The 25,409-nt window shown below is 37.3% G+C and overlaps 1 protein-coding gene across 2 annotated transcripts in view; it reads left to right on the top strand.

Moving 5' to 3' along the window:
* The window catches only part of LOC122800784 (collagen alpha-3(IV) chain-like), a 1,680,215-nt gene that overhangs the window by 590,620 nt on the left and 1,064,186 nt on the right, over positions 1–25,409 (top strand). For both annotated transcript variants that reach the window (XM_044070045.1, XM_044070046.1), the window contains exon 21: positions 15,497–15,661. In XM_044070045.1, the coding sequence (XP_043925980.1) occupies positions 15,497–15,661 (165 nt within the window). The remainder of the gene's footprint in view (positions 1–15,496; positions 15,662–25,409) is intronic.

Raw genomic sequence — 25,409 nt, 5'->3', positions numbered from 1 at the left:
AAGATGGCAGACAAACACAAATAAATGTCAAAGAGATTTTGGCAGTAATTGAAAAATTAATTTATGAAGGTGCTGTATGTTGTGCTTGCTTTACTGGACTGGAACCAATGTCTTTTTAAGACACGTCTTGTTGGCTGTTTACTGCTGAATCAAAATCTGGTTATAACACAGAGTTTTGCAGGCTGCACTCTGACGAGAAAATATATTTTGCAGCACAATACTTTATATAGTGCAGGTACTAATAAATAACTTATTCTTATAACAAACAACGACGTACTAGTCTGACAGCTTGTAGCATAGGTGTACAAAGTTTACTCTATGATCAGCATGGAAGATAACTTTCCATTGTCCTGTACAGTACCTTGGAACAAGTGTGTTTCTACTAAATACCTCAAACAGCTGAATTTTTATAGTCTATTTACACTGTTCTCACACAGTTTAGATCCTGTTTTTATCTTTGTGGGAAAGCATGTAATGTCTGTTTTTAGACTTTCCTGTTGTCCTTCTATGAAACCATGTAATATTTACTTGTAAGCACTTCTGCTGATGTGAGAATGCACGTAATGTTTATCTTCCAGAATGGATTCTCTGCTGATTCTATAAAAAGCCATGTCCATTTATCTGTGAGAAAGTATGTCAAGCTTTCTCTAATATTGTAAATATCTTGTAAAAAGCACTGGTTTTATAAAAACATGTCCATTAACAGAAGTTTGTAAGAAAGCATTTATTAAACTGTTCTGCTGACGTGAGAAAAGTATGTAATACTTGTTTTCCAGAATTGCTTTATAAGCTTTTTGCTGACGCTCTGAGGAAGCCTGTCTGTTAATAATTGTTCTTTCTTCAAAACACATACATAGTATAGGTGCCCATTTTACATTGCTAAACTCTATACCTACATTCAAGCAAACTTTTTATTCTATGCTTTATCTTTCAGCATATTTACATCAGAATTTATTGTAATCCTTATTCACTGTTCAACACATACTCTAAAAGTAATAAATGCTCTTAACTCTCTGAATCATCTTTGGTCCCAAAGACTTTTACAAGTCATCACAGACAACAATACAGTGATGTGCTAAATAAATAAATGGGGGGGCTTATCAGATTCTACCCTCTGGTCTGGCTAGTGTTGGTATCATGGAATGTAGCAACTCTGCACAGTTTAACCCTACAGGCTTCCAACATTGTGTCAGAGCAAAATATTATTCCAGACAAGCTGAGCAGAACCAGTGTAGATCCTCACAAATTGAAATTGAACCTAGGGTTTTCCAGGAATTAATCCAGTTGTAGTCAACTTCTGAAGTAGATCTGTTTGTCTTCATTTAAAACAGGCAACTAATAAATCCTGTTCCAGGACTCTTTGCAATCAGGCCTGGAAAACAGATACCTTTTTATTCCTTTGGATGGAAATGTCTCTGTATGCCTATCTATCCCTTCTACTAATATCTAAGGTCATTCTAAAGATTAAGGAAAACTCTCCAGAGATAATTGTGGTGATCTCCTTCTGGCCCAGGAAACAGTGATTCTCTCTTTTTCTGAAAATGGCCAAGGGCAAATACAAGTTTCTACACAAACTGCATTTACTGACACAAGATACGAGGTGTTTGATAACACCTTCAGTCATCTACCGAAATGGTAGAATTGTAATGCCTTTTAGCACCAATTCTCTCAGGATGTTCAGTAAATACCAAACAAGTCATAGATGAGTAAGGGGAGAAGATTGTCTAGTCGGTGCAGTAGTAAGAACCAGGACCCTTTGGAGGCCAACATGCTCTGATTCTTCAATATTGGTCAGAGTCACTATCCTCTGGCCTTTCTTACTATTCTATCAAGAGTCATCTTTCTTTCCAGATTCATCAGTTGGCAATATCTGCTCTTCTACCCATAGATGCCTTCCCTTTCTACCCTCTCTCAAGCCAAGCATTTCTTTGAAATGGATTTTACATATTCACCCACCAAGAAAAGAAGTGGATCCTGCTTGGGATCTTAATTTTGTTTGGAAAAATAAATAATCCTGTCTCCATTTGAACAAACACATCAGGCTGAACTCACACACTTAACAGTGCTCCTAATTGCTTTGCTTTGTCCTCTGCATGAAGAATATTTGAGTTACAGGCTCTTACAGTAGGTCGGCCTTATTTCATTTTTCTTAAATATAGGGTACACTTACTTAAGAACAAGTTATTCTTTCATGCATAGTGTGGTTTCAGAGTTTACCTTGAGTTAAGTTATCTATCTTCCTGTCTTCTTTCCAGAATAAAAGAAAAATGAGTGAGAGAGGATTTTGCATACAAAAGACTCCCTTTTATCCAGCCTCTCTTTAACTGGCCATCAGTTTTCTGTTGTAGCCATAGCAAAAAACAACAGGGAAGAACAATACTTCCATCTCCTCTGGGCTAAATAATGGCAGACATTTGAATTTTAGACTTCATATTCATTAGAAAAATGCATGCTAACACAAATTCTGTTATTAACCAGACATTTGTTTTTCCAGCCTAAGGTCCGGTCCCATTAAGACCAGATAAGAGGGAGTCTACTGTACTCTAAATATCCATAGACAACTCAGATACTATCTTGACAGAACTAAACCTTTCAAGAATTCTGATCAATTGTTCATTTCCTATGAAGGCAAGAAAAAAAGGACAACCAGTGTCAAAGCAAACGGTTTCCCAATGGTTGTCACATGCCATTACCTTTTGTTATTCCCACCATCACCTGTCACTTCCAGGCAAGGTTAGGGCCCTTTCTAGCAGGGCCTTGGCTTCTTCATTGGGGTCTTTGGAAAAGATTGAAAGTTATCTAGAGGCAGCAACTTGACAGTCTGTGCATACTTTCACAAAGCACTACAACTAAATTACTTTTCCAGAAATAGAGCAGCCTTTGCTAGGACTATTCTTCAGGGGCTCCTAGACCCACAATCTTCCTACTGCAAGTCCATCTAAGCTCTGGTAATCCATCCACACAGCTTAGGCTCCTGTAACACTGATCTAATGATAATCATAGTACATTTGTATGAGTAAACTTAACATAACAGTAGATGTTCGAATAGATCACAGCTGCAGTACCCTCTTCCTCCCCCCATCCCCTTTTATAGGTTCATAGGTAGGTACTAGGCTATCGGCCCAAGGGCCTACGTAAGCCTAGCCAACAAGGTTCCATGGCTTACACCACCCAAGAAAGTTATTTTCCTGTGCCACTGTTGAGCAGAGACACAGATGTGATCCCCGGGGTGTATCTCCTATTTCCCATCCACTCATCAAGATTTTTCTTGAAGAGTGCTAGTGAAGAACTTTGCTTGACATAGATTGGTAGCTTGTTCCAGAGTATAGGAAGCCTCTGGGACAGGAACCTATCCCTCCAGCGTGTCCTGTTTATTGTGGTGACAAGGTTTATGTCCCTAGAGGGTGTAGCTCAGAGGGATTGGGATTTCTTTAGGTGTAGTATGTCCAACAGCTCTGGGTTTGACATAGGTTTATATGTTAGGCAGAGATCCCCTCGGAGTAGGCAATATGCTATGGAGTAAAGCTGGAGTTTTTTATTTTACAAAATGTTTTTGGTCAGGCTGAGAACATTTTTTATGCCTAATATACACCCAAATATTACAGCTCTAGCCTGCCTTTTTTTTTGGCAAGAAAGGTGTGAAGGTTTTAGTTCCAATATCACTGATTCTTTGCGGCTCTGCTTGAGCCTATCATTAGTTGGGCCATGTAGAAGTTACCCTAAAGCTTTGGATACTGGCCAGCTGTCATTTCCTTGGCAGGATATAACTCATTCAGCTTAAGCAACCACAATAATGATCTACTGGAATATCTACTGTGATTTTATTTTTACTTACACAACTGTACTTTCCCATGACTGGGCATATAATAAGAGCATAAGCTTTTACAATAGTAAAAATGTATTGCATCATAAAATAATGACTGAAACTTGCATTACAGGTATCTTCCACCCTACAAATGTATTTTGTGACAGTCAGTTAAAATGAAATAATGCTAGGCATATTATGCCATATATGGCACCCAACCTTAAATCTATTTCATAGTTCCTCCATATTGCTTTATCTCACCTAATCCCCAGTTGATCAGTAAATTTTCCAGCTAATCATTTAAGGTGCATCTCTCACCTTTGTATCTTATTCTGTAATTCTTCTTACTTATGTATTGGCTCATTCTAACTGTAAAAATCATAAAAGATGTTTTTTTTATTCTATATATATATATATATATATATATATATATATATATATATATATATATATAAGTTTAATTTGCATGCTTATGTACTGTCTATGTAAATATGATTGCTGCTGTTATCCTCATTATAATTGCTTGTAGTTGATTTGTGGAGCTTTTCTCCCAGGGCCTCCACTGAAAATGGGTTTGTATGTATCCAGTCAGACTCTCCCGGTCAACAAATCTAAAATAAAATAAATAAAGTTACCATTATTAGTCCCACATTAATGTTTTAAAGATCTTGTTTTAAACATTCCCCCACTACATAACATTTCAGATCAAAACAATGACGCATTACTGCTCAAAGCAAATTTTCTCACTTAAATATTGCTGAATTAGAAAATACAAGAATCTTGTTTTGCTCTTTAATGGGTAGGAAGAACATGCAAAGGCGAAGAAACAGTGGCGTAACTACGTTAGAAGTGCCCTGAGGCAAACTTTTCCTAGGCGCCCCAATATCCACCCCCCAGGAACCCAAGCCATCGAGATGACCAAAGGCCCCAGAATATTGCTCTTATAAAAGGTTTGTTGTGTTTGTAAAATAAATCTGAAGGATAAGAAGTCTGAAACTCAAGCATATGCCATTATTTAGTGGCTTGTATCCTCACTGATTTGCCAAAAAAAAAACAAAATTTTGTGAGGAACAGACTAAAAATGGGAGGCAAAAATCTGGACATTCTGTGAAAATCTGTACATTTGCCAGTATGATTTTCCAGAACAGTTTGAGAAGTACATTGCAGCTATAAGCACGACAGCGCAAACAGTGAGAAATAGTACAAACTGTGTAGGCATGGGCAGGCATCAACCCCCCCTTTCAATTTTGTACATGGGTCGGGGTGCCATATTGACAGTGACCATAACCGGGTCACACTACCGGATTGCTAGCACAGAACAGAATAAAGTTAACCTTGACCTTGAAATGTGCTTTTTTTGTAGTTCTGAATTATCATGTTCTTTCTGGTATGCCTTGAACTGCACGATTGTGCAATAATTTCGAGAGAAGCACGAAATATCCTTTGCGAAGAATGCAGAGAAACTGATTTAGACAGCCTAGTTCTAAAAATATATATATATCTAGAGAGAGAGATAGAGAGCGTATCTGTGCACGTTTGGGGGGGGGGGACAAGTTGGTATGCAATTCTAAAAATTCTGGCTAGAGCTGCTATAGTATGTTACTGATTTGTACTGCAGTCTTTTCAACAGCACAGTCTGAAATAAATATCACTTGTCTGGTAACAGTTGGAGGATCCCACTCGGACTGTTTTCAGGTGATAAAATCCAGACTCTGAACGAAGTGTCCTGATAAAATAAAAAATACTGCAGTACCTCTTTCTCCATAACATTTCAGTGGTTTCTTAGTTACATTGTAGCCCATGTATCTGATGTCTGCCTACAGGAGAACGTTACAGTATATCAGTGGCGTAACTACGAGAGGCGAAGTGAGGCAAAAGTACATATTGACCATTAACTATACACTGTCACACCTATTACTGAACTTTGCTCAACAAAAACTGACAAAGCCAAAGATTGGGGGAAATGGAATGGTATTGCGGGGGCAATTAATGTTACACTTAATTCATTTAAAAGGTTAATACAACAGGGTTTGCTTCAAAGTACACTTTCTGAACAATAGCTATAAATGTTAATGTCTGGTATTATAGACTGACTGACTGTTGTCCTCAAGTGATTTATCACAAAATCAAAAAAAATTGCAAGGATCAGGGTAAAAATATAAGGCAAAATCATGAGACAACAGAAAGGTATACTGCCACCACCACGGCCTTAACGTCTAGCCACTTTGCCAACACCCCCCCCCCATCAACAGAAAAACATTTCAGCATGTCAACCCCTTTTGGACTGCTGGTGGTAAACACACGGAGGATGATGGGGAGGGACTCCAAAAGTCCGCCCCTCCAGGAAGTAAGTTTGCTTTGACCGGCCACATGGACCAACTTTTATCCAGGAAGTGTAGAAAAACATTGGGCACATCCATTCCTGCATCCTCAGCGGGGTTGTTGAATAGTTCAGTGCACACCGAGAAAACAAATGCTTTCTGAGTTCTTTAACAGGTATTTTGGGATCTGCACGAAATAGAAGGAAATCCTAAATCCGCTTCATTTATAGAATCAGAAGGAAAGCACTGATAAGTTTCTTATATGGTCAATCATTTATTGCACCCCCAATTCATATGCTAAGGATTTGTATTAAAATAGATTTCTGGATTTTAACTTTGGAAGGATAGGGGGCTTGGAAACCCCAAAAGTAATGGAAAATGGCAATGACAACACTTCTCCCGGTACGGAACCCGTTGGAGTTATTAATTAAAGCAGGTATGAAATTAGTGTAATGACTGGGTATTCATTATCTACAGATAATGACAATAATCACCTATTACATGTACACACATGCAGTGCTTGTTGTACATTTTTGTTGCGATTTATATAAATAGTTTACATGTTATTCAGAAAGCGGGGCTAAATGTGTAAAGCATGCATTTTCCTAATTTATATAATGTTTTCCATGCGTAGCAGTAGAGTTTGGGCTAACTGCATTTGTTTGTATATGCACTGTTTTAACCTGTTGTCCACGTTAACTGTAACAGCACTCTACGTCTACGTGACTATATCATAAGACAACAGTCTTCTAACAGTGGACTGTATTTTATTATTTATGTATGTATTTTGGGAGGTGAATTGCAACAGATAACAGTAAACGCTGTGCCGGTATTACGCCCGTGAAGAGGCGTGCATGCTGTTAGGACAGGGTATGATTACAGGAAGCTTGACAAGTGGGTGAATATGCCTAAGTGAAGAAATTGGATGTGGAAAGTGCTACCTGAGAGAGAGTGGGCAGCCAAAGCTAAAGGATCCTTTTCCTAAATTTATAGTTATAAAGGTTAACCACGTTATTTTTCCTTGCTTTTTGTGGCTCTTAACTGTATGTCAAGAGGTACCTTGTCGTGGTTACTTCAGAACAAAAAATGCTCATCTCTTTTGCCACCTTTGTTATCCAGAGTTGGTGTCAGCTTTTTCCATAGTACTTTCTAACGGCTTGTTTTGTCTTACTTGTCTGATGGCAATACATGCAACAGGTGCTGCAACTCAACTGAGTTTTTAACTTGGAATGGTAATGCAAGACAAAAACATGTAATTTTCTAAACAAATTTCTGACCATCTTTACCCTAGTGAGACGTTTGATAGTGCCTAGTGCCCTGTAGGTAGTCCTGGCAGCAGACCTCTCGTGCCTACTGCAGAAGTGTTGTTCAAACACTGTCTGCAAGGCCGTTAACTGTAAATCATTAGTTTTATTGTGTATAAAACAGGCCTCTCAAATATTGCAACAGCAAGGGCTGCCATTATAAACAGTAAGTGACCTTCATGAAAGAGTTGGCAGTGAGCGACTGTTTTTATGTTTTACAGATTTTTTTTTTTTTTTGTTATTTTCTAAGTGGGAGGGCTGCAGTCTGATAGGATGAGCTGCCCCTGCCCAAAGTGCCCCCTGCCGCTTGGCGCCCTGAGGCAATTGCCTCACTTCGCCTCTCGTAGTTACGCCACTGCGAAGAAAGCATGGTTTAATATCTGCAATCTCATGACACATTGCAGTGGTGTTTTCTACTGTATTAGGTAGGTTATTACCCAAGATATTAGCTTGGAAGTATTTCTTTAAGAAATGAAGCTGGTCTAATGCTATTCTAGTCTATGAGATAAGATGGGAACAAGAAATGTCCATGGAAAGTATAAATGGATAAGGTTAGCATTTTTATGGTGTCGACCATTGGTATTTGAAGTTCAGTAACTTCGAGTTTCTAATATAGACCCTACATATATATATATATATATATATATATATATATATATATATATATATACATACATACATACACGTAGATTCCATTAGTTTAGTCATCAGTTGCATGCATTGCTTGCTATGTTTTGTAGAATATCCTGTCAGTGGTGAATGTAGTCAAATTATATTACAGTTGAACTTCAGAAGATTAGCTTTAGAATAATTCAGTAGTTTTCCCCTTTCTCCATGGATGTACAACCCTATAATTAGTTCCAGAATTTCCAGGTGTGTGAACAGAGCCCCCCTCTCAGGGGGTGTGGGCGCAAAGTGTTTATAATTCTTTAGTGACTACAAATGCAACACAGTTGCTTACTTTTGTGATCACTGTTTTTTTTATGTTTTTTGTTTTGATTATTATAATTGATGATTAAGGTGTTTGATATGTTTTTCTATGACCAACATTTACTGACAATTATTTAGAACACTGGTAGGAAAGATAAGCACTCCAAGAGACCAAACCGACTTTTAGCGTAGAACTTCTTTATTATTCTGCTTTTCGTCCGAATACTTCATCAGAAATATCCCACTATTTGTCTGAAGACTTCATCAGAAATAATAGATTTGCAAGGTATGCAATGCATTCTACGATGGTAAAATGGAAAGGACCCTTAAAAAAAGAATTTATGAACACTCTTATAGTATTACATTACATTAGTGTGTGAAAAGTCTAAGTTCATATTTTTTGTGTTAGAGATTGTTCCTTTGAATATAAGGGGAGGTCTGTGGGAAGAAAATATAGAATACAGAGAAACGTATTAGCAAATATATTTACAGGCTAATGAAAAGCCTGGACTAAATGACAATATATCTATCATGCCACTGCTAAAAATTAGAGCAGCAAGATTGTAAAGAGACCTTGTGACACTCTTTTTAGATAGTGATATTTCATTTGTGATATTTTCTTTACCATACCTCATGTTAGATTTTATTAGATTTTATTAGTTCTTCTTGTATTGTATTTTTTATTGGCACTTCTTGTAATGTATTTAATGTACTTTTTAATAAATAAATATATATATATATATACACACACACACACACACACACACACACACACACACACACACACACACACATACATGCATATATATGTGTATATATATATATATATATATATATATATATATATATATATATATAGATATAGATTAGATATATATATATATATATATTTATATATATATATATATATATATATATATATATATATATATATATATATGTGTGTATTAGCTAATACACTAGTCACTATTAAAATTTTTATAAATTCTTAACAATACACTTAGATTTTTACATAAATATAATTAGATGTATAGGCTTGTTAATCTAAGAATTAATGTCTAGATATTTTAGTGGTCAGTAGGGGGCAGTAGAGTATTAGTTTTACTTTTATGTTATTTATTTTTGACTGCGGTGGTGGTGCTGTGGTAGCGTTGTCGCCTCACAGTAAGACGTTGTCCTGTTCGATTCTCAGTTAGAGCGTCTTCTGTGTGGAGACATGCATGAATGGGCATACCTTCATTGAAGGTTGTGCGTCAGAGCCGGCAACTCGGCATGTAAAAATCTACTGCCAATCATTAGCGGACCGGAGTTCCGCTGTGGCGACCCCTAACCGGGAAAAGCCGAAAGACACAACAACACATTTTCATGGAACACGAGTTATTTTTAAACTAATTATGAGAATATTATAGACTTGTTATGAGTTAGTTTAAGCTATTTTAGGACATTTCACACTTTTAATAATATATGAATAAAAAATGGTTTTAATGGCATTTAATTTACACACATAATTGTTAAAGGAAGTTGCGTTTTACTGTTTCTGTTATAAAAGAAAGTGCTTTAAAGAACTTCTTGTTTTCTGATGAAGTCTCAGTACGTAAAGGGACGAAAAATGGAGTGAATAAAGTTAAGCGTTTTAAGTATAGTGGATGTGTTTCGAACATTTTTACTGACATTAACCTAGAAAGGTGGATTGTTGGACTGCCTAAATTGTGTATACAGCTCGACTGCACCTCTGACGGTGTTGGATATTCAGTCTCTTACTTCTAAAGATTACCCAGTTTTTGGTCATGATTTCTTTCAAAACTTAACTCTCACTACCAAACTGGATAACCATAGAATTTGAAAAGGAGTCATTTGATTTTTCATTATTGTCTACTATGTCTCTCTTGAACCTAAAAGGGGAATATGCTGAATAAAATCCAGTATGGCGTTTGAAACACAACCAGCCTTTATTAAAATAAAAAACAAGTAGGTGAGCGCTTTCACAAGTGAAATACCCACTTCATCAGACCTTAATACAACATTTTTTTCTAAGTGTGTCTTATATAAAACTTTTGAAACTACAAGAACCAATGACAATAGGTAACAGACATTACATCATTCAATTGCTTAACGTCTTATAAAGGCCATTATAAAATACACTTGTTAAAAGGGTAACCCCATCCCAAGAAATGTGTGATTCATACTACATCAGTAAAAACTAAATATATACATATACATATAAATATTCAATATAAAACATAAGTGTATATGTGGCTACCCATGTAAAAAGGTGTATGTAATATAAATGTGTAAATTTTGAAACAATAATGTATACACATTTTCATTTGGATAATGCTCTGGCTTTTAAAATGGGCTTGAGTGGCAAATGTCCATTCAGATCTATTTTGCCATCTGCCTTAAGTCTAATAATCCATTTGATTTCTTCATCTTCTGTATAATTAGATAGATCTCCCTCGCATTCACTGTTCTTGATCTTTTCTTGTAGTTCATATATTAATAGTAGTGGACACTTTCTCCACCCAGTTACTACTAAGCAGTTTAAATGTTATGTGCATGCGGATTGTAACTGCATTAATATAGTATATTTAGCTTAGTGTAAAGTTGTCAAGTCTTCTATGTCGGAAAGACCAATAGAAGACTGAAAGATCACATTAGAGAACATCTTTACAGTGTTACCACGCACAATCTGACCAATGCACTCGTCAAGCATGTAGCTAATAGCTCTTCTGAGCATCAGTTTAGTTTTATGGTCATAGACAAGATCAAGGACAGTGAACGAGAGAGAGATCTGTCTAATTATACAGAAACTCAAGAAATCAAATGGATTATTAGACTTAGGGCAGATGGCAAAATGGGTCTGAATGGACATTTGTCACTTAAGCCCATTTTAAAAGCCAGAGCATTATTCAAATGAAACTGCGTACACATTATTGTTTCAAAATGTTTGCATTTATATTACATACACCTTCTAACATGGGTAGCCACATATACACTTATGTTTTAATATCAAATATTTACTTGTATATGTATATATTTAGTTTTTACTGATGTAGTATGAGACACACATTTCTTGGGATGGCATTACCCTTTTAACAAGTGTATTTTATAATGGCCCTTTTAAGAAGTTAAGCAATTGAATGATGAAATGTGTGTTACTTATTGTCATTGGTTCTTGTAATTTCAAAAGTTTTATATAAGACACACTTAGAAAAAATGTTGTATTAAGGTCTGATGAAGTGGGTATTTCACTCGTGAAAGTGCTCACCTACTTGTTTTTTATTTTAATAAAGACTGGCTGTGTTTCAAACTCCATACTGGATTTTATTCAACATATTTACCTTTGGTTTGCATGAAGTTTGTTTATCCTACTAGGAGGTGTGTTGTGCATTTAATAGGGGAATATGCCTAGTAACCCATTCTCGCAAAATTTTTTTCCCCATTTTCTAACAGTAGCCGTTTGGGATATCCTCTTTCCAAAAAAACATAGTTATTAGGTTTCCCAATTTTAACTTAAAAAGATATCTGAACACATTTTTGCCGCTCTAACCATTTGACCCTTCACTAGGTTCTTTTTAGTGTAAAAAGGGTGTTGACTTCTAAAGTCCAAGTAACTATTGGAAAAAGTCAGTTTCCTATAAAGCTTGGAACCAAATGTCTTTCCTACCCTGTTTTTAAAGATTGCAATGTCTAAACAATCTGTTGATTTGTCAGAGCAATTATGAGTGAATCTCAAAAAAGAATTGTTGTTGTTAATCAGTTGCACAAATTCCTCCCCCTTATCATCAGTTTTCTTCCATAAAATAAAGATGTCATCCAAAAACCTTAAGTATATGTGCCAATACTGGTTAAACCTCAAGACAGAAATGTTTTTCTCCCATGTATACATAACTACGTTTGCATAGGTTGGGACACAATTAGCACCCATAGCTACCTCCTTAACTTGTCGAAAAAATTTGTTTCCAAAAATCATGTAATTATTTTTTAAGACGATTTCCATAACTTTGGCCACAAAATTGGTCAATGTAGCATTTAAAGTTGTCAGTCCAGAAACTGCCTCACCAAATAAGCCTAAGCCTTGGTTGTGTGGGATGGATGAAAAAGAATCAACAACATTAATTGTGGAAAACCCTGCTTCATCAGTATAAAATTCTTTGTTTTTTTTCAAAAAGTCCCAAGAATCTTTTAATAAAAATAATCAATACGCTGTATGGCATTTTGAATCAGCCTATCTGTGACTACTGCAAGTGAATATGTCATAATATTTTGAGCTGCTACAATCAATCTGTATGGCGGTTTGTTAACATTCTTAAGTACTTTGGGTATACCAAATACAGAAGGTATAGTTGGGTGCTCTTTAACAAGAAATTCAAACACTTCTTCATTAATTACCCCTTGGTAAAGGGAGTATCCCAAAAACAACTGCACGTTCTTTTGTGCAATGTTAATTTGGTTAATAGATACAATTTTGTATCTATCTACATCATATACAGTTGTCAGCACGTCACAGTCATACTCTTCTTTGTTGACCACTCCCTTTGTCTGGTTTCATTACACGCAATGAGTCATTACTTTGCAACTCATTTAACAGGACTATTTCTTCTCTACTTAAATTGTAGTGTTTTCCTTTTGAACTGTAAAACTGCTGGTAAATGTCCTGAATAAAAATCCTCTCTTAGTTAGCTATTGTTGGGTGCAAGGGTGGGTAGAACAAACTAATTATCTTTAAATTAATGTTAATTTCCCAGTTAGTATCTTTGTGACTTTCCTAAAAAAATTACTGAAGATTCAGTTTCCTAGTAAATAATTTGAGTTCAATCAGTATGTCAGCCAAATAATTTTTTTTTTTAGACGGAAAAATTTTCAATCCTTTTTTAAAGAGTAAAAAGTTTGTTTATGTAACGGTAATCTGTGTACTTAAAAATGTTGAACCCTTCAAAACTCATAATTTTTCCACCAAAGGCTGAAATTTTTTGACCTTTTTGTAACTCTCTTATTGATTGCCCTTGTTCTTTTTCCAAAATACCCCCCCCCCAATGCCAAATACCAATGAACGATAATAAACACACAACTATTTAATAAAAGTAAGTGCTTTCGCATTAAAAACAACGCTTCATCAGACCCAGGGTTGTTCACTGGCATTTGGTGTTTCATTTAACTTCTTCTGTGTGAGTCACTGTATCTCATCCTTTATTTAATGTCATGTTATTTGTTTGACATGTCTCAGTTATCAGCACTGGAAATGGTGAAGGAAGGAACATCAGTTGCATGAGAACATGAGGTTTTGTTTTAATGCTGAAACTGTAATATACACCAAACGCTTTGGCATTAGGGGTGGGAGTATCTGTGTCTGAGTTTTTGCAGGTTAGTATTACAATAAGGAGTAGGGAAGGAGTGAGTGTGTGTGTTTGTGTTTGTGTGTGTGTGTGTGGGGGGGGGTTACTGGTTAGTTAAAGTAAGGACTAGCTAAGGAGATATATTTAGTATTGTGCTTCTATATTGCTGTAGGTGAAGTGTATGGGTGTTTGTATGTCTGTGTTTTAACTTAGGGTTAGGGTGCGCACACAAGTGTAAGATGGTTCGGGAGTGAGTTTGTCTGAAGGTACTGTCAGGCTTTTTTGTTTGTCTGACTGCAAAAATTGCAGAAGGAAAGTGTTTCTGAATGAAACTTTGACAGATTAAGTACAGCAGCAAAAACTGTTAAGGAAATGTGTTATAGAACTAATAATGTAGGTCAAGAATACCAGTTAGATGGTCAAACGTTTTGGGTATATTTGAAAAAAGAAACAGATGAGTGGTGGTAGATACCACAGCTCCTAATTATAAGCAAGCTCAGTGGCAAAAGCTAAAAGAACATTTACTACTGGGATTCATAGACTGAGAGACAGAGTGCAGGGATATGAAAATTCATATGTTTATTCGTAATTAAAGCACAGATCCATTTAGTGAGGCACAATCATTTTCTATCCTTAGGGGGTACAACGTCTTCCTCCCATAAGGAAAAACAATAGATCACAGGGAAAACTGGTACTTGTAAGCAGCAAAACTGCTGGCTGAGAATCCTAAAATATCAGGAAAAAAGAACCATGCACTGTAGACAAAGTAATCGAGCACTTATAACTTGTTTTGAAATCAAAACTTCAGAATTCAAAAAAGAATAAATTAGTGTTTTTGTCCTTAAAAGAGCTGATCTGATGAAGCTTTGTAACATAAGTAATTAGAAAAGCAATATATGTGTTGTTAATATTTTGGTATCCCTTACTTGACTGGATGTCAAATTGATGGGTTCAGGAAGAATGAAGGAAGATGCACTAACATCGGTAGGTTTATGCATAATTATAACTGTGATGCTGTAATGTAATGCTAGATTTTTGTTCTCAGAATAATGACAGAAGGACGGCATTGGGGAACTTAACAGATAGTGTGGACACAGTTAAAATACTCAAAATAATATGCTGTAGCTTTTCTTCATATTCTTAAAATAGAAGGTTGACTGAAACAAAAGAAAGTATATATTGGAAAAAAATGGGTGCATATGGTCTGAAGATAAACTAAACGTGCTCTTACATGATGATTCAATTACTTTCTTCTCAAGCAGCAGTTATCATATGCTAGTTGTTTATAAGCAATGGCTTAAAATATTCGCATAACCATATTAGCTTATTCTTGGCACACATCCTCCATTTTTACATTACATCATGTTATTGTTAAGAAGCGTATTCAGCAAATCACATTTTTCTTAAATTTTGGGACCTACTAAATTCACTTTGAAGAACCACTGGCAATTTTTGCAAACATCAAATAAAAAATGACTTACTGCTAGAGAAATATTGCAAGAATGACCAGTTACCAGTCCTTTACACAGTGCCACATTTGCTGTGATGACATATACACTCAGTGAAAAGTATTATATTTTAAAAATGAGTTTCATCATTTTTATTGTATCAGAAAAAATGGCATTTAATGATGTCTGACAAGTATTCTATAGAACATAATGCTTATATAAGCATCATAATGTGAATTGTAGATTTTGTATCAGTTTTTTTTAAGAATGTATATATTGATGATACTTTGTGTTTAATTCTTACCTGACTGTATCAGTTTGCTCATTTACAAATATCTCTTGAATTTAAAAGGGAAATCACTACCGGGAATTCCTGGACAACAAGGTGATTACGGTGAAATTGGTCTTAAAGGAGAACCTGGTCAGCCTGGCGAGAATGTTGTGGGTGCGCCAGGGTTTCATGGGCCCCCTGGACCCCCTGGCTTTCAAGGCGATCCAGGTTTACCAGGCATCCCAGGTATGCATTCTTTATGTCTGTTCCTCAGAAATGCTATTAGTGTATTAATGCATTTATTAAAATGGGGAAATGAGTCCTAGCAATGTTTTTTCATATCTCTTTTGAAAAATAATAGTTTATTTTACTTATTTTTCAATTTTTTGTCAATGAATATTATCTATAGAATTTTATGTTTCTTAAAAAGACTGTGCATTTCATTTTCTTCTGTTAAATTCAACCTAATTAAGTACACTTCACACACTATAACTGTGTTCATATTCTTTTAACAGTCTTCTTTTGTCTGTTCCCGTTAGGGGTCACCACAGTGGATCACCTGTTTCCATTTCTTCCTGTCCTCTGCATCTTGCTCTGTCACACCAACCACCTGCACGTCCTCTCTCACCACATCCATAAACCTTATCTTAGGCCTTCCTCTTTTCCTGTTACCTGGTAGCTTCATCCTTAGCATATTTTTCCCAATATACTCAGCATCCCTCCTCAGCACATGTCCAAACCAACGTAATCTTGCTGTCTGACTTTGTCTCCAAACCTTCCAACCTGGGCTGACCCCCTAATATACGTATTCCTAATCCTGTCCACCCTCGTCACACCCAGTGCAAATCTTAACATCTTTAACTCTGCCACATCCGGCTCAAACTCCTGCCTTTTTGTCAATGCCACTGTTTCCAACCCATATAACATAGCTGGTCTCACTACCCTCTTGTAGATCTTCCCTTTCACTCTTACAGGTACTCATCTGTCATAAATCACTCCTGACACTTTTCTCCACCCACTCCATCCTGCCTGTACTCTCTTCTTCACCTCTCTTCCACACTCACCGTTACTCTGAACTATTGACCCCAAGTATTTAAACTCATCCACCTTCGCTAGCTCAACTCCTTGCATCCTCACCATTCCTCTATCCTCCCTCTCATTCACACACATATATTCTGTCTTAGTCCTGCTGACCTTCATTCCTCTTCTCTCTAGAGCACATCTCCATCTCTCCAGGGTCTCCTCCACCTGTTCCCTACTCTCACTACAGATCACAATGTCCTCTGCAAACATCATAGTCCACGGGGACTCCTGTCTGATCTCGTCTGTCAACCTGTCCATCACCATTGCAAAGAAGAAAGGGCTCAGAGCAGATCCTTGATGTAACCCCACCTCCACCTTAAATGCATCCGTCACTCCCACCACAGACCTCACCGCTGTCACACTACCCTCGTACATATCCTGTACCACTCTTACATACATCTCTGACACTCCTGACTTCCTCATACAATACCACAACTCCTCTGTAGGCACCCTGTCATATGCTTTCTCCAAGTCTACAAAAACACAATGCAACTCCTTCTGACATTCTCTGTACTTCTCCATCAACACTCTCAGAGCAAACGTCACATCTGTAATGCTCTTTCCCGGCATGAAACCATACTGCTGATCACTAATCATCACGTCCCTTCTTACCCTAGCTTCCATTACTCTTTTCCATATCATATTCTTTTAACAGTAAGTATTAAATATAGGTTCATAGGCTCACTGGTAAGTACTAGGCAATTAGTCTGCAGAACATTTCAAGCCTAGCCAAAACCCTATTCAAAATTTCCTTCTAGCCTCAAGGAAGGAAAGGCAAGATAGACTGGAGGAGAATTTGAGGCTGCCTATTTATCTTAAAGGTGGCAAGTGTGCCACTATGCTTGGCATTTAGTGAAAGTTTGTTCCAGAGGTGGGGGATACATTATGGAATGATTTCCAGTATGTCTTATTTATCTGCTGATGAAGGTTTAGTTCCTTTAACTGAGTATGTGATGTACCATTAGTTCTTCAAAGGAACACGGGGGTCAAATAGGGTTGGATCTTTCATGGCACAAATGGCTAGACATAAATCTCCAAGGAAGAGTCTGAGAACAGAGAAAGGGCTGGCAGTCTCTCTTAAGTACTAAGATTTTTGAGGCAATTGATATTTTTAGTTATGATTCTCTGAAGTCCCTCAAGTTGTGTGATATGTTTGGATAAATACATTCCAAAAGGTGAATTATATTCAATAATGGGTTTGATAAGATACGAGTAAATGGGAATTAAAACTTCTCCAGATTGAGTGGAGATGCCTTTGGAAATTAGATGGACCAGATAAAAGGCTTTCCAAACTGACATGATGGTTAATTGACAAGGAGTTATCAACAAGAGTGCCTAGATCCCTTACAACAGTGTCTGATTGGAGGGGTGCAGTTCCTATATGGTAAGTGAAACTATTTTGTTAGCAAAATGAGCTTTGTTACATTTTTTTTTTATATTTAATTTGATATCATTGTCCTTGTACCAATTGTTAACATGGTTTAACTTGTGTTGGAGCAATTGTCAGTTGAAGATTAAATAAAAACACCCAAATCTTAAAATATTGACTAGACTATCTACCAATAATTATACATTTATGCAGTAGCAAAGGGTGCAAATGCCCCAGGCAGAAAATGTTAGTAGGCTTGATCATATCATCCATCCAATCCATTCATCATCCCAATTATTCTTTAATGCATGCCAGCTATCAAAAGCTGGTATTGCATTTGCGGTCAGACCTGAGCAGTGTAACACTATACATATATATGTATATCTATATATATATATATATATATATATATATATATATATATATATATATATATATATATGGATCTAGTTCTCAAGCAAAAGTACACTTTATCGAATATCAGAAAGATGACTCCACTTTAGCAAAAGTGCTGTTCAAGAACCACACTTTACCATACTAAAAAAACACTAACATAAACACTGCAAACCCATTTTTGCATTGCCCTCCTACACCCCCCCCCATGTGGGAGGCAGAGTCCCCCACACCCGCCGTTCCTTATATATACTAACTCTGAGCTTGGTCTACAGTGGGGAAAAGGGTATATTTCCTTATCCTCACTGTACCGTGATCTATACCAAGTTCCATCTGCAGTATTGGTTCTCCTCCCATTACAAAGTTCAAAAACAATGAAAAAGCACTGCACTTGTTCTGTCAAAGGATCCCAGAATTGCTAACTGTTGTTCAGTAAAGTGTGGTTCACGATAGAGAATTTTCATTGAACTGCACTTTCACTAAAGTGGAGTTGGCTTTCAGTGTTCGATAAAGTGTACTTTCAATGAGGAGAAGTAGACCTATATATATATATATATATATATATATATATATATGGGTCTAGGACTCTTGCACAAATGCACTTTTCACAGAATCGCGAATGGGCGGGCATACTTACATGAAAACGCTTTTCACCGAAGCAACATTTTCACGTAAGTATGCCTGTTGTGCCAGTCGTACTACGGTGTGGATAAGGGAACATTCCCTTTTCCCCACTGTAGTGCGATCTTGGAGTGAGACTATTAAAGTAGAGGGGGTGTGGGAGGCACATGGGGGTTTGCCCCCCTGCGTAAAAGTAGATTTAATGATTTTTTTTTGTAACTCACTTTAGCGAAAACGTTTTTTCAGTGAAAGCGCTTTTGTTAAAGTGTGTTTGGTGATAGTGGATTTGGACTGTTGAACTTTCGTTCAACAGTCCTAGATTCATATATATATATATATATATATATATATATATATATATATATATATATAGGGTCTATATTACCAGATCAAAAACCCGTTTCAGCAAACACCACAAGACTGACACGTATAGCGCGGACCATGGTTGGCCCGTCTGCAGTATAGCTCTGTAAGGTAAGTGTGTGATAGTTACGGACCTTAGGGTTAGGGTGCAGGTTAAGGTAAGTGCATAGATAGTAGTGTATGTAAGGTTTAGTGTAGGGTTAGAAGTAGGGTTTGGTTAGTGTATGTATGTGGATTATTTATTATGTTTGGGTATGTAGCGCGTGGTGGTGTGTGTTTTCAGACTATGATGATTCGAGATTTGAAATTTCGCTGTTTAGGGGGTTCGGCATATTTGCGGTTCACGCTATACGTGTTGGTCTTGTATGTTCGCTGAAACGGGTTTTCGATTTGGTAATTTAGACCCATATATATTGGAGCACTACAGAATCCTGAAAGGCAAAAATCCTGAGGACCAAAATCCTGAGACCAAAATCCTGAAAGTTCAAAATACTGGAAACTCAAAATCCTGAAAACACACAGAATACCAATACTCCATATTCCAGCACAAGTACATACAGAAATGACTAAAACACAAACTATATTACTGTTCTTCAAGTATAAGCAATGGGGGGGCTGCGCCCCACTGCACCCCCCATGTGGGAGGGCTGCACCCCCCCACACCAATTGCTATTTAAATATATCAACTACAAGATTGCACTTAGTGTAGGGAAGGGTAGTATGGTTCTGTATGTATTTGTGCTGGAATATAGTGAGTGTTGGTATCCTGTGTGTTTTCAGGATTTAGAGTTTTCAGTATTTTGAATTTTCAGGATTTTCGTCTCAGGATTTTGGGCTTCAGGAGTTTGGGCTTTCAGGATTCTGTAGTGCTCCCATATATATATATATATATATATATATATATATATATATATATAGAGAGAGAGAGAGAGATAGATATGTGTGTGTGTGTGTGTGTGTGTGTGTATGTGTGTATATATGTATCTATATATATATATATATATATATATATATATATATATATATATATATATATATGTATATATGTATATATGTGTGCATATGGATTCCTGTTACAAGAACGAAAGTTCACAACTTCGAACTTGTAATAGGAAGCCTCAATTATGCGAAAGTTCACTTTAATGAAAGTGAACTTCCGCAAAAGTGCACTTCACCAAAAGTACCGCAGCACAGTGGAGGACATAAAAAAAACAAGCTATGTCCTCCACTATGGTGCGATTCTCACGGACCTTAGGGTTAGGGCACGGGTTAGGGTATGGGGATAGTTAGTAAAGCTATCCCCTTACCCTAACCCATGCCCTAACCCTAAGGTTCGTGACTATCGCATCATAGTGGTGGACATTGCTTTGTCCTTCACTGCGCTGCAGTCGTCACGGACCTTAGGGCTATCCCCTTACCATAGGTTCATAGGTTCATAGGTTGGTACTAGGCTATCAGCCATAGGGCCTATACAAGCCTAGCCATAACAATTCCCTGGCTATTTCTTCCCACACTATTTACTTCCCTGGACCCCTGTCTAGCAGGGCGACTGACGTGATCCCCGGGATGAATTTCCTTTCTCCCATCCAATCGTCAAGGTTCCTTTTGAAGATGACCAAAGAGGCACTCTGTTTGACATGTATGGGCAATCTATTCCAGAGTCTGGGGAGTCTCTGGGTCAGGAACCTATCCCTCCAGCATGTTTTGTTTATTGTGATGACAAGATTTAGCTCCCTGGAGCGTGTGGCTCTGAGGGATTGGGATTTCTTTATGTGTAGCATGTCCAGCAGCTCTGGGTTTGACATGGCCTTGTATGTTAAGCAAAGATCGCCTCTGAGTACACGATATGCAACAGAGTATAGCTGGAGTTTTTTAAGGAGGTCAGCATAGGGCATCTGCTTTAGGCCTGTGATTCTTTTAGTGAGGTATTTCTGTGGCCTTTCCAGTTGTTGCAGATGTCTTGAGAGGTTCATACCAAATGGGGCATTGTATTCTATAATGGGTCTAATGAGGGATGAGTACAGTGGGACAATGACCTCCTTTTTTCTGGATGAAAAGCCCTTAGTGATGAGGTGTGCCACATAGAAGGATTTCCTGACTGTTGTGGCGATGTGGTTATCGAAGGTGAGACTGCTGTCCACCTGTGTCCCTATGTCTCTTATCACACTTTCGGTGTTTAGTGTACTGCCACCTATATGGTAATTCATGGATACATGTTTTTTCCCAAAGGGGATAACTATACATTTCTTGGCACTGAGCTTGAGCCCATGGCTCTGGCACCAAGCATCTGTTTCTGTAAGGCCCTTTTGTAGAGTATCCACATCATTTGGGGATTCAATAATGGTTCCCAGTTTCCAGTCATCTGCAAACTTTGTTATCCCGAGTCCCTTAGTGTTGGCCTGTACTTTAGAGAAGTAGATGCCAAACAAGAGCAGCCCCAGGACTGAACCCTGAGGTACTCCACTTGTCACTTGTCTGGAGCTGGATTTGGAGTTGGCTACTTTTACAGTGTGGGTTCTATCAGTAAGCCAGTTATCAACCCATTGGGTGACATAGGGATTAATGCCCAGCTTAGTAAGTTTATCTATGATTCCAGAGTGGGGGATGGTGTCAAAGGCCTTGGCAAGGTCTAGATAGGCTGTGTGGACCACCTTACCCTTGTCCATGGCTCTAGAGACTGATTTGAAGAAGTCAATCAAGTTCAGGAGACAAGAGCGGCCCTTCACGAACCCAAACTGGGTGGGGTCCAGTATTTGAAGGTTGCCAATATCTTTGTTTATAAGTTCCATGATATTCCTTGCAGATAAGGCTTGTCAGACTGATGGGACAGTAGTTTCCAGGATCCAAGGTGGATCCCCCCTTGTGGAGTGGGATAACTGTAGCTGTGCCCCACTCAGTGGGCACGAAACCTGAGGTGAGGCTATGATTAAACATGACACTTAGGTGAGGTGCCAGTTCATATTGTAGTTCATGTAGTACACAGCCTGGGATGTCATCTGGTCCCATGGATGCTGTATTCTTAGCTTTGTAGACTGCGTTTTTTACCTGTGTGGCCGTTATTACTGGAATTTGGCAATCTTCCGGTATTGAGATGGGCCATTTAGGGGGTGAGAGGGGGGTGAAGTTGGCACTGAATCGATCTGCCAGGATATTGGCAATATCCTTGGGATCAGTATATTTAATGCCATTCTGTTTTAGCTCAGAGCAGATCTGAGCATTGCCATTTAGATTCTTGACATAGTTATAGAATGCCTTGTGGTTGTCTTTGGAATCTTTGGCAATTTTATTTTCGTAACTAGCTTTGGAGGATTTTAAGGAGGATTTATACCATGACCTGTGCCCTAACCCTAAGGTCCGTGAGTACTGCACAGAAGTTCAGTACAACGCCCGTTCGTTGTACTGAACTTCGCATAAGTGCACTTCCAATTAAGTACACTTTCGCTGCAGTGTGCATTCCATACACTATTTCGAAGTAGTGAACCTTTGATCTTGTGTGTGGAATCCATGTATATATACAGATATATATATATATATATATACACACACACACACACACACACACACACATATATATATATATATATATATATATATATATATATATATATATATATATATATATATATATATATATATATATATGGGTCTGTGTCAGAAGCTCGAATTTCCAAAAACTTGAACTTCAATAAACGACAAAAATCTACATTTTTTTCTACATTCTTGCAGGTGGGCAAGACCCCCTGCACCCCCACACCCCATGCATATTATGTATACCGACTCTGAGATTGCACTACATTGGGGAAAAGGGTAGCTTCATCGATCCTCCCTGTACCATGATCTCCATTCAAAATCTTTGGGTTTTCAGAAACTCAATCATATGGTTATGACCATATCAATTTTGAGTTTCTGAAAACTCAAGCTTCTGATAGGGACCCATATATATATTATACTGAAACCTGACTGCTGTAGCTCTGAGTGTAGATTCTAAACTGTAGCAAACAGTCTGCTATGGTTTAAAAGAATTTTTTTTTTTTTTTTTTTTTTTGTCTTTTTGAAAGAATATCTGCCCACCTGACTGGTGTGTCATTATAAGTATCAGACTTTTTTTTCTTTGTTTGCTCTTTCATTGAAATGATGGTGCAGGAGAGAGGGAGGTATATATCTGGGCACCTTGTTCATCTGCTAGTAGACAGAGCAGACTTTTTTTTTTTTAATTTGCTCTTCATTTGAAGAGCTGAAGGGGGTGGGAGCAGCACAGGGTGCTGGTTGAGCCAGCTATGCCTCTGTATTTATCTAATTTATTTAATTTAGTATTCAGTTTGATTCTTTCTTAAATGACAGATGCATAATATATATATATATATATATATATATACATATATATATATATATATATATATATATATATATATATATATATATATATATATAGTTTGCTGCCCCTCTAAGCAGCCTGATTGTTTAAAAAAGCTGTACAGCTATTTATGTGGGTTAGAAGGCTATGCCTGACTGAAATTCATATCCGACTTTTTTTCATGTTTAATACATTGCTGTCCAGTCCTTTATTCATAGCTTCTTATTTCATCAGCTGTGATCCTAGACATTATTGTATATCCAAAAGCATTAATATTTGCTGCACATCCCCTAAAAACAAGGCTTTGTGGACCATTTTCCATTGATCTACATAGCACGTTAAACTTTAGTAACTAGGTTGATGTTGGGTTAACACCAATTAGTAAATGGCTTAAGATATCTTCTTTCAGAATTGAATGAGTAGCACTAGTTAACACAGAGTTTTCAGCAAATGATGATCTTGTATTAAGACAACTTCTCCCTTCCCCTCCCACAACTAGAAAACAGACAGAAAATCATGCAGTCATTTTATTCCCTGACCAGGGTTGGTCTGAGGTCAGTTGGCACTCTAGGTGAAATGGTTTCATGATGCCTCTTCCCGCAGCTGCCCATCCCCTCTACACACACACACACACACACACACACACACACACACACACACACACACACACACACACACACACACACACGCACATCTTCTTGGCATACTTACACCATCCAGATTTCATTTTTCCATCTTTTTCCTGACAGTTTGTCTTATGCTTCTTTTTTTTTTTTGTTTGATGGATTTATTCTTTTAACATGTTTTAAGTAGACAAGACTACTATCTGAGTTAGAGTCTGAGGGTTGCAAGATACAATAGGTATTTCTGGATGCTTTTGTCCTGTGGTGCATAATGGGTGTTTCTGGAAGCTTTTTTCTGTGGAGCATTTTATATTTATTTACTAGCTTTACATCCAGTAACGGCCTGAGTGAAGCTTACGGTTTAGGGAAGAAATTTGGTCCTGGTTTTTTAGCTTTGTAATACACCCTAACTGTCCAAACCTATTCTGTAATAACTGAAGTGGAAATAACTGCATTGAGCCAGGGGGCTGGGGAGTGCAAAGGCACCAGGTACCTTAGAGTTGGTTCCAACCACTCTGATGTGCAGTTCTCATTTTTTTTAAACAACGTTTTCATGCAAAGATGGCCTGAATAAAAATCTTGAATAAGGTAAAAAATTTAGTCTTGGTATTCAGCTTTTACTTTTCCCCCAAATCCTTTCAAGACACCCTAACTAATCAAGGATACAATGGAATAACTACAGTGGAAATAACTATGGGGCTCATAAGGCCCCCAAAAGCCATGGGAGTACCAGATGTGCTGAGGTACATTTTAAATTTTTTAAGCAACTGTTTTATTAATTGATGACCTGAGCAAGAATCTTGATTAAGGGAAAAAAATGACAGTCCTACTCTTCAACTTTGGTTTTCCCTGAATTTTTTCAACAAACCTGAACTGACCAAGCCTATTAATTTTAGCTGGAGTTCTAAGACTGCTAGGCACCAGAAGCCATGTGTTTATAGAAGCTCTGATGCGAGCTTTTTTCTAACATTTTGATTCGGTGATGGCCTAAACAAACATCATACATATTAAAAGAAATTCAATCATAGCTTTTAATTTCAAGGAAGAAATGAGTTGTGTCCAAGGTTTAATGTTCAAAGTTACGCACACAGCAATGTGCAATAAACATGAATGTGATGATACATTTGTCTGGAAATAGTACCTGCTTTCCTATGTCACCATAACAAAATTAGTCACTTTTTGTATATC

The sequence above is a fragment of the Protopterus annectens genome, chromosome 4.part1, assembly GCF_019279795.1.
Source record: "Protopterus annectens isolate FY-2018-M chromosome 4.part1, PAN1.0, whole genome shotgun sequence".
Lineage (NCBI taxonomy): Eukaryota > Metazoa > Chordata > Ceratodontiformes > Protopteridae > Protopterus > Protopterus annectens.
Note: the sequence above shows the minus strand (reverse complement) of the source record. Positions and strands in the feature narration are given on the sequence as shown.